This window comes from Heptranchias perlo, chromosome 15 (genome assembly GCF_035084215.1).
Source record: "Heptranchias perlo isolate sHepPer1 chromosome 15, sHepPer1.hap1, whole genome shotgun sequence".
In the NCBI taxonomy this organism is placed as follows: Eukaryota; Metazoa; Chordata; class Chondrichthyes; order Hexanchiformes; family Hexanchidae; genus Heptranchias; species Heptranchias perlo.
Window position 1 is genome coordinate 3,859,102 of NC_090339.1, and position 9,770 is coordinate 3,868,871.

The 9,770-nt window shown below is 43.8% G+C and overlaps 1 protein-coding gene across 1 annotated transcript; it reads left to right on the forward strand.

Annotated features, from left to right (window-relative positions):
- The first annotated feature begins 1,907 nt into the window (after window positions 1–1,907).
- On the forward strand, window positions 1,908–8,842 carry LOC137333174 (probable G-protein coupled receptor 139). The gene is made up of 2 exons (XM_067997359.1): window positions 1,908–1,977; window positions 7,938–8,842. Exons 1-2 carry the CDS (start codon window positions 1,908–1,910, stop codon window positions 8,840–8,842), a joined length of 975 nt encoding a protein of 324 aa, XP_067853460.1.
- The last annotated feature ends 928 nt before the right edge of the window (window positions 8,843–9,770 follow it).

Genomic DNA, 9,770 nt, shown 5'->3' on the forward strand with positions numbered 1-9,770 from the left:
GGTAGGAAGAATGAGGAGAGGCAATAAAAACTTAATTGGTACAATTTTAAAGGGGGAGCAGGAACAGAGAGGCCTGGGGGTGCACGTACACAAATCTTTGAAGGTGCAGGACAAGTTGAGAAGGCTGTTGAAAGGCATTTGGGATCCTTGGCTTTATAAACTGAGGCTTAGAGTATAAAAGCAAAAAAGTTATACTAATAAAGACAGAAAATGCTGGAAATATTCAACACGTCAGGCAGGCTCCGTGGAGAAAGAAACTGAGTTAATGTTTCAGGTCGATGACCCATCGTCAGAACTGGAAAAAGTTAAAGATTAAACCGTTTTTAAGCAAGTACAGAGCCAGGGAAAGGTGGGAGGAAGGGAAGGGAAGGGGAGGGAAGAACAAAATAGAAGGTCTCTGATAGGTCACAAGTGATTAAACAACAAAAGGGATGACGGTGGAAGGCAAGGAAGGTGGTAAATGGGATTAAAAAAAGAAACAAAAGATTGGTCAGGAGTAGCTGTAAATGGCAACAGCAGAACCATTACCAGCACCTGCTGTCCGAAAAAAAGGGAGCAGTGGTTCTAATCTGAAGTTATTGAAATCAATGTTGAGTCCGGAAGGTTGTAAAGTCCCACCCTTTTTCTCTGTGGGAACATGTTTACTCTGCACCCCTTGTATCTTCCCCTTGAACGCCTCCCACTGCTCTGACACTGATTTACCTTCAAGTCACTGTTTCCAGTCCACTTTTGCTAAATCACTTTTTAGCTTAGTAAAATTGGCCTTTCCCCAATTGAGAACTTTAACTCCTCTTGTATCTTTGTCCTTTTCCATAACTATGCTAAAACTAACTACACCAAAATGCTCTCCCACTGATAGCTTGCAGACTGAGCGGAAGTGTTCAGCAAAGCGATCACCCAATCTGTGTTTTGTCTCCCCAGTGTAGTGGAGACCGCATTGTGAGCAGTGAATACAGTATACTAGATTGAAAGAAGTACAAGTAAATCACTGTTTCACCTGGAAGGAGTGATTGGGGCCCTGGACGGTGGGAAGGGAGGAGGTGAAGGTGCAGGTGTTGCATCTCCTGTGCTCGCACGGGAAGGTGGTGTGGTGAGGAGAGTGGGTGTTGGGGGTGATGGAAGAGTGGACCAGGGTGTCAGGGAGGGAATGGTCCCTTTGGAATGCTGGAAGGGGGGGAGGGGAGGATAGGGGAGGGGGAGATGGGTTTGGTGGTGGAATCCCGCTGGAGGTGGCGGAAATGGCGGAGGATGATACTTCATGCTAAACCTTTATAAATCACTGGTTAGGCCCCAGCTGGAGTATTGTGTCAAATTCTGGGCACCACACTTTAGGAAGGATATCAAGGTCATAGAGAGGGTGCAAAGGAGATTTACCAGAATGATACCAGGGATGAGGGACGTCAGTTATGTGGAGAGACAGGAGAAGCTGGGATTTTTCTCCTTAGAGCAGAGAAATTTAAGGGGAGATTTAATAGATGTGTGCAAAATCCTTCTGTGCCGTATCATCCTATGATTCTATGATTTTGAGAAGTCTGCTCTAATTCTTGGATTTAATTGCTGAATTGCTGCGAACGCCCCACATTACATCAACAGTGTGAAATCAATAACTGCAGCCTGATCTTCAGTTTACTTCAGACTATGCAATCTGTTTACTTTTCTGGAATATATATTAAAACATTCCCGTCATTGTGTGTTTCCCTGTACAGCAGTGCCATTTAACCATTTAACCACATTCTATTACGTAATATTTCTCAACTGACTGCCGCTAATGAGAATATTCTGTTTGTTCAAATGCCTGTAACTAATGACAATGACGGTACAATCTGATATAAATAACGGCTCCCTCCAACGTCTCAGTCAAAGCTGTTGCCTCTGACCCAACCAAACATCAGAGCTTCTCTCAGGAAATGCATGGTCGAATAACTGGTCTGGCGTATGCCATCTGCTACCCTATAATTGCAGCCGTTGGTGTCCCTGGTAAGTCACTGGGCTGGTTATTAATTGTGTAAATGGGTCTATCATTGTATCACTGCTCCCGCTGTGTCTCTAATAATTATAATATATGTATTCAGTTCTGATGCAAGGCAATTGACCTGAAACCTTAGCTCAGTTTCTCTCTCCACAGACGCTGCCCGACCTGCTGAGTTTTTCCAGCGTGGAATGTATTGAAGTAGTTTTCTAGAACAATATGTCAACTTGGGAACAGGCTATTTTTAATCTAGTATTGTGTAATGAGACTGGGTTAATTAGTAATCTTATCGTTAAGGAATCTCTGGAATAGAATGATCATAATATGATGAATTTCATATTGGGTTTGAGAGTGATGTAGTTAAGTCCGAAACAAGGGTCTTAAATTTAAACAAAGCCAATTACATAGGTATGAGGGGCGAGTTGGCTAAGGTAGATTGGGAAATTAGATTAAAAGATATAACGGTAGATAAGCAATGGTGAACATTTAAAGAAATAATTCATAATTCTCAACAAATATACATTCTATTGAGGAATAAAAACTCCACAGGAAAAGTGGTCCAACCATGGCTAACTAGAGAAGTTAAGGATAGTATTAGATTAAAAGAAGATGCTTACAATGTTGCCAAAAAGAGTAGTAAGCCTGATTGTAAGAGCTTCTACAGGTATGTAAAAAGGAAGAGATTAGCAAAGGCAAAAGTGGGTCCCTTAGTGGTGGAGATTGGAGAAATTATAATGGAGAATAAGGAAATGGCAGTCGTTAAACAAATATCTTGTATCTGTCTTCACAGTACAAGACACAAAAAAATACCAGAGATAGTGGGGAACCAAGGGTCTAATGAGAGTGAGGAACTTAAAGTAATTACGATTAGTAAAGAAAAAGTACTAGAGAAATTAATGGGACTAAAAGCCGACAAATCCCCTGCACCTGATGGCCTACATTTAAAAGAGGTGGCTGCAGAGTTAGTGGATGCATTGGTTTAGATCTTCCAGAATTCCCTAGATTCCAGAGCAAACCCCATGGATTGGAAGGTAGCAAATGTAACCCCGCTATTCAAGAAAGGAGGGAGAGAGAAAACAGGGAACTACAGGCCAGTTAGCCTGACATCAGTAGGCGGGAAAATGCTAGAATCTATTATTAAGGATGTAGTAGCAGGGCACTTAGAAAATCATAATATGATGAGGCAGAGTCAACACAGTTTTATGAAAGGGAAATCGAGTTTGACAAAACTGTTAAAGTTTTTTGAGGGTGTAACTAGCAGGGTAGATAAAGGGGAACCAGTGGATGTAGTATATTTGGATTTTCAAAAGGCATTTGATAAGGTGCCACACAAGAGGTTGTGACACAAGATTAGGGCTCATGGGATTGGGGGTAATATATTAGCATGGATAGAGGATTGGTTAACGGACAGAAAACAGAGAGTAGGAATAAACGGGTCATTTTCAGGTTGGCAGGCTGTAACTAGTGGGGTGCCGCAAGGATCAGTGCTTGGGCCTCAGCTTTTACAATATATCTCAATGACTTAGATGAGAGAACCGAGTGTAATGTATCCAAGTTTGCAGATGATACAAAGCTAGGTGGAAAGTAAGCTGTGAGGAGGACACAAAGAGACTGCAAAGGAATATAGACAGGTTAAGTGAGAAGGTGGCAGATGGAGTATAATGTGGGGAAATGTGAAATTATCCACTTTGGTAGGAAGAATAGAAAAGCAGAATATTTTTTAAAAGGTGAGAGATGAAGAAATGTTGATATTCAGAGGGATTTAGGTGTCCTTGTACAGAAAGTTAACATGCAGGTACAGCAAGTAATTAGATAGGCAAATGATATGTTAGCCTTCATTGCAAGGGGGTTGGAGAATAAGAATAAGGATGTCTTTCGGCAATTATATAGGGCTTTGGTGAGACCACACCTGGATTACTGAGTACAATTTTGGTCTCCTTACCTAAGGAAGGATACACTTGCCTTAGAAGGGGTGTAACAAATGTTCACTAGACTGATTCCTGGGATGACTGGGTTGTCCTATGAGGAGAGATTGAGTAGAATGGGCCTATATTCTCTGGAGTTTAGAAGAATGAGAGGTGATCTGATTGAAACCTATAACAGTCTTAGAGGGCTTGACAGGATAGGTGCGGAGAAGCTGTTTCCTCTGGCTGGAGAGTCGAGAACTAGGGGTCATAATCTCAAGAAAAGGGGTCGGCCATGTAGCAATGAGATAAGGAAAAATTGCATCACCCCAAGGGTTGTGAATATTTGGAATTCTCTACCCCAGAGGGGTGTGGATGGTGAATCATTGAGTATATTCAAGATTGAGATCATTAGATTTTGGGAAGGGAATCAAGGGATATGGGGATCGGGTGGGAAAGTGGAGTTGAGGTAAAGGATCAGCCATGATCTTATTGAATGGCGGAGCAGGCTTGAGGGGCCTTATGGCCTACTCCTGCTCCTATTTCTTATGTTCAGTTTAATAAACTTGTTTTGTGTCAGTTCAAATTGAAGACTAAAAGAGTTATTTTTACAGATACCATGTAGCAACATTTAGGTTTCCTGAAATTATTAATATGTTCACCTACAACCAGTATTTTAATAAAAATATTTAATGTATGGTACTGTTGACCAGAAGTCACCGGTTAACGGTTTTAGCTTAGTACACAGAGGAAGAGTCAATTCTCTCTTAATTCTCAATTCGCTTTATTAACGTCATTAGATCATGTACATACCGCTTATACGTCTAGTTAGATATAGGCATGTAGTTTACAGCAGGTTATACAGTTTTATACTCAAACTAGGATTTAAACGCACACCCACTAGGTTTCCCTGACTAACACTCCCTGAGTATTAAGATTTAAACGCACACCCACTAGGTTTCTCTGACTAACACTCCCTGAGTGGTCACAGAATAGAAAGGATATTATATTACCCAGAAAGGAGAGGTAATGCTGGCCAGGCAATTTGCTCTCTCACTCTCGACGTAGTCTCTACGTCCCTGACGTTGGGTCCCTACTTCCACGATGGTTAATCTCCCTCAAAAACACACTCTCGCTCCCTGGCACCAAGCCTGCAATTCTTCAGTTTTATTTCCAAGTCTGTCTTTTCAAATGATGCTGTCTTCTCCGATTGGCTCAAAGTTGCTGGAGTGGTCAATGTCATCCCCTGATTGGCTCTGTTCCAAGGGGCGAGGTAGCATCACCTCAATACTCCTTTTCTAAATAAGGCCTGGTGTCTCATCAAAGCTCCTTTGTCCCTCGAAGAAGCGGAACGAATTCAAACCGGTTCTGGCCAGTTCAGACCAGTGACTGAACTCCAGGTCACCTCAGTTTAAAAGTCAGTGTCTTTGTTAGCACTTCGAATTAACCTCTATAGGTTTCTGCAGCCCCTGGCCAACAATACCTTTGTCAATTCTGACATCTCTGCAAAAATTGAGACCCCTGAGAAAAGGAAAGAACTTGCATTTACGAAGCGCCTGTCACAAATTCAGGACGTCCCAAAGTGCTTTACAGCCAATTTTTTTTTTTTTTTCTTCGTTCATGGGATGTGGGCGTTGCTGGCGAGGCCGGCATTTATTGCCCATCCCTAATTGCCCTTGAGAAGGTGGAGGTGAGCCGCCTTCTTGAACTGCTGCAGTCCGTGTGGTGACGGTTCTCCCACAGTGCTGTTAGGAAGGGAGTTCCAGGTTTTTGACCCAGCGACGATGAAGGAACGGCGATATATTTCCAAGTCGGGATGGTGTGTGACTTGGAGGGGAACGTACAGGTGGTGTTGTTCCCATGTGCCTGCTGCTCTTGTCCTTCTAGGTGGCAGAGGTCGCAAGTTTGGGAGGTGCTGTCGAAGAAGCCTTGGCGAGTTGCTGCAGCGCATCCTGTGGATGGTGCACACTGCAGCCACAGTGCGCCAGTGGTGAAGGGAGTGAATGTTTAGGGTGGTGGATGGGGTGCCAATCAAGCAAGCTGCTTTACCTTGGATGGTGTCGAGCTTCTTGAGTGTTGTTGGAGCTGCACTCATCCAAGCAAGTGGAAAGTATTCCATCACAATCCTGACTTGTGCCTTGTAGATGGTGGAAAGGCTTTGGGGAGTCAGGAGGTGAGTCACTCGCCGCAGAATACCTAGCCTCTGACCTGCTCTCATAGCCACAATATTTATGTGGCTGGTCCAGTTAAGTTTCTGGTCAATGATGACCCCCAGGATGTTGATGGTGGGGGATTCGGCGATGGTAATGCCGTTGAATGTCAAGGGGAGGTGGTTAGACTCTCTCTTGTTGGAGATGGTCATTGCCTGGCACTTATCTGGCGCGATTGTTACTTGCCACTTATGAGCCCAAGCCTGGATGTTGTCCAGGTCTTGATGCATGCGGGCACAGACTGCTTCATTATCTGAGGGGTTGCGAATGGAACTGAACACTGTGCAATCATCAGCAAACATCCCCATTTCTGACCTTATGATGGAGGGAAGGTCATTGATGAAGCAGCTGAAGATGGTTGGGCCGAGGACACTGCCTTGAGGAACTCCTGCAGCAATGTCCTGGGGCTGAGATGATTGGCCTCCAACAACCACTACCATCTTCCTTTGCTCGAGGTATGACTCCAGCCACTGGAGAGTTTTCCCCCTGATTCCCATTGACTTCAATTTTACTAAGGCTCATTGGTGCCACACTCGGTCAAATGCTGCCTTGATGTCAAGGGCAGTCACTCTCACCTTACAGCCAATTATGTTTGAAGTGTTGTCACTGTTGTAATGTAGGCAATGCGGCAGCCAATTTGCGCACAGCAAGCTCCCACAAACTGCAATGAGATAATGACCAGATCATTTGTTTTAGGTGTTGGTTGAGTGATAAATATTCGCCAGGACACCAGGGAGAACTCCGCTGCTCTTCTTCAAATAGATCCATAGGATACTTTACATCCACCTGAGAGGGCAGACAGGACCCTCGGTTTAACGTTTCATCCAAAAGACGGCATCTCTGACAGTGCAGCACTCCCTCAGTACTGCACTTGAGTCTCAGTGTAGATTGTGGAGCTCAAGTCTCTGGAGTGGAACTTGAACCCATGACCGCCTGATTCATAGGTGAGAGTGCTCCCAATGAGCCAAGGCTGAGAAATAAGGCTGGTTCAATGGATTGAATGGAGTTTCTGATGAGACTGGGTTCAAAGACCAAAACTGTCCCAAACCTGGTACGAATTGGCAGGATGACTGGTGTGGTACATGGGGAAAAGTCACACTGGTGGAATAGTGGATACTCTTGTGAGACTGAGGCAGTGGCCTGTTGTTGGGTCAGAGTACAGGGAGCTTTACTCTGCTGACTCGGGAATCCTTGATGCTCATACTGGGATACCTAAAATGGGAAGAGTTCCATTCCTCAACAGTAGCATCTTAATGAAGATGAATAATAATTTTTTCTTATCTAAAAAGTGTCCTTAATATTAGGGTTGCCAACTCTCCAGGATTGTACTGGAGTCTTCAGGAATTAAAGATTAATCTCCTGGATACTGCTAGGAGCAACCCAGGAGAAAAGTAACAGGGGCATTAAAAGAAGTTGTGTTTTTGTTTCATTTTCTTTGAATCGTTTGTTTATTAGTTATAAGAATATTGGGAGATGGGCCCAGTGGTTGGAGATGGGAGGTCATGTAATGAAACCTCCAGGAATGCGTCCAACCAGAGGTGACCACCCTATTTAATATCGCTGCATGATAGGTCTACGATTAATGACAGGTGATGTACAGAATGATATATTCATACTGTAACCTATCAGTTTCTTACCCCACAAAGCACTGACACGAATACAGAGAATTATATAGAATCTACAGCACAGAAACAGGCCATTCGGCCCAACTGGTCTATGCCAGTGTTTATGCTCCACATGAAGTACAGGGATTAATGTCCAGGCATTGAGAAAGCTGTAAATCTCACACCAACTCCTGTCAAACCCGACGTGTTTGCTCTGAATCCAATCTCTGATTTCCCCTCTTTCCTACAGCGAATGTAGCAGCGATTGTGATCCTGTCCCGAGGAAAGTGCGGTCTATCCCGATGCGTCACTCACTACCTGTTGGCCATGGCGGTGTCCGATCTACTGGTCACCATCGCCGGTGTGATATTGAATCGGATCAATGGGCTTTTTCTCCCGGTCAGTTTCCTGTACATGACTCCGCTGTGTCGTCTCAGAGCCGTCTTGCTGTTCGCAGCCAGAGACAGTTCGGTCTGGTTAACGGTAGCTTTCACCTTCGATCGCTTTGTAGCCATTTGTTGTCAGAAGCTGAAAACAAAATATTGCACCAGAAAATGCGCGGCTGCTGTGATAGCAACTGTCAGTGTGCTGTTCTGTTTAAAAAACATTCCCTGGTACTTTGCATATGAACCTAGCTACATAACCGATGGTGTACCATGGTATTGTAACTTAATACCAAATTATTATACTTCACTGGCATGGACAGCCTTTGACTTAATCGACACGATGTTAAGCTCATTTATTGCTTTCGGTTTGATTTTGCTGCTCAATGCCCTGACTGTCAGACACATCGTGGTGTCTGGTAGAGTCCGCAGGAGACTGCGGGGCCACAGCAATGGTGAGAGTCACCATGACCCAGAGATGGAGAACCGGAAGAAGTCCATCATCTTACTCTTCGCTGTGACTGGTAGTTTCATTTTGTTTTGGACGATGTATCTTATCGTTTTCCTGTATGTACAGATTGCAAACCAATATACTTCCTCTGGTCCCAATGACCCTTTGTACATCGCCCAAGAAGTAGCGTTCTTGCTTCAGCTCCTGAGTTGCTGCACCAACACGTGTATTTATGCAGCGACCCAGAGAAAGTTCAGAGAGGAGTTGAAGAACGGAGTGAAATATCCGCTGAAATTAATTGTCAAATTATTTACACCATGAAAATGACTGAAATCCTTATAGCTTAGTCTTGTATTCCAGAAGTGAGAGGTGGTATAAAGCTAAAGAAAGTGCTTATAGGAATGAAAAGAACAGTCGAGATCCTGCAGATCGGGAGAGAAATAAACAACAGCAAAGGGATAGAAATAAAGTATTCAAAGCTTCGAAAAGGGGATATGAGAAAAATCTCGCCAGGGATATCAAGGACAACACTAAAGGTTTGTACAAGTATATCAAGAGAAAGACGGTGACTAAGGGTAATGTGGGCCTCTTAAGCAGGTGATATTATAATTGAAAATCAGGAAATGGCAGACTTACTAAATACTTACTTTGCTTCGGTCTTCACATTAGAGGGTAAAGTACCAGAGATACGAGAAAAAGCAAAAATAAATGAAGGGGAGGAACGTACTGGATTTAATATAAGTAAAAAAATGGTAATGGAGAAAATAATGAGACTGAAGATAGATAAATCTCCAGGACCTGATGGTTTCCACCCCAGGGTATTAAAAGAAGTAGGTGAGGAAATTAGAGCATCAAATGTAGTAGGCAACAGTCTAGTTAGAGAGATAGACACTGTTCTCTGCAGCCAAGAGCGAGAGTCCCGAAGGCTGTGTTGCCTACCCGGTGCCAGGGTTAAGGACATCTCCTCAGGGCTGGAGAGAAACTTGCAGTGGGAGGGGGAGGATCCAGTTGTCGTGGTCCACGTAGGTACCAACGACATAGGTAGGACTAAGAAAAAGGTTCTGCTGAGGGAGTTTGAGCAGCTAGGGACTAAATTAAAAAGCAGAACCACAAAGGTGATAATCTCTGGATTATTACCTGAGTCACGAGCAAATTGGCACAGGGTCAATCAGATCAGAGCGATGAATGCGTGGCTCAAAGATTGGTGTGGGAGAAGTGGGTTTCGATTCATGGGGCACTGGCACTAGTA

Excerpts from the sequence above, each read along its gene's own strand:
- LOC137333174 (XM_067997359.1), top strand. The coding sequence starts at position 1,908 with ATGCATGGTCGAATAACTGGTCTGGCGTATGCCATCTGCTACCCTATA. Across the intron at positions 1,978-7,937 it reads TGCAGCCGTTGGTGTCCCTG|CGAATGTAGCAGCGATTGTG; the intron begins GTAAGTCACTGG and ends TCTTTCCTACAG.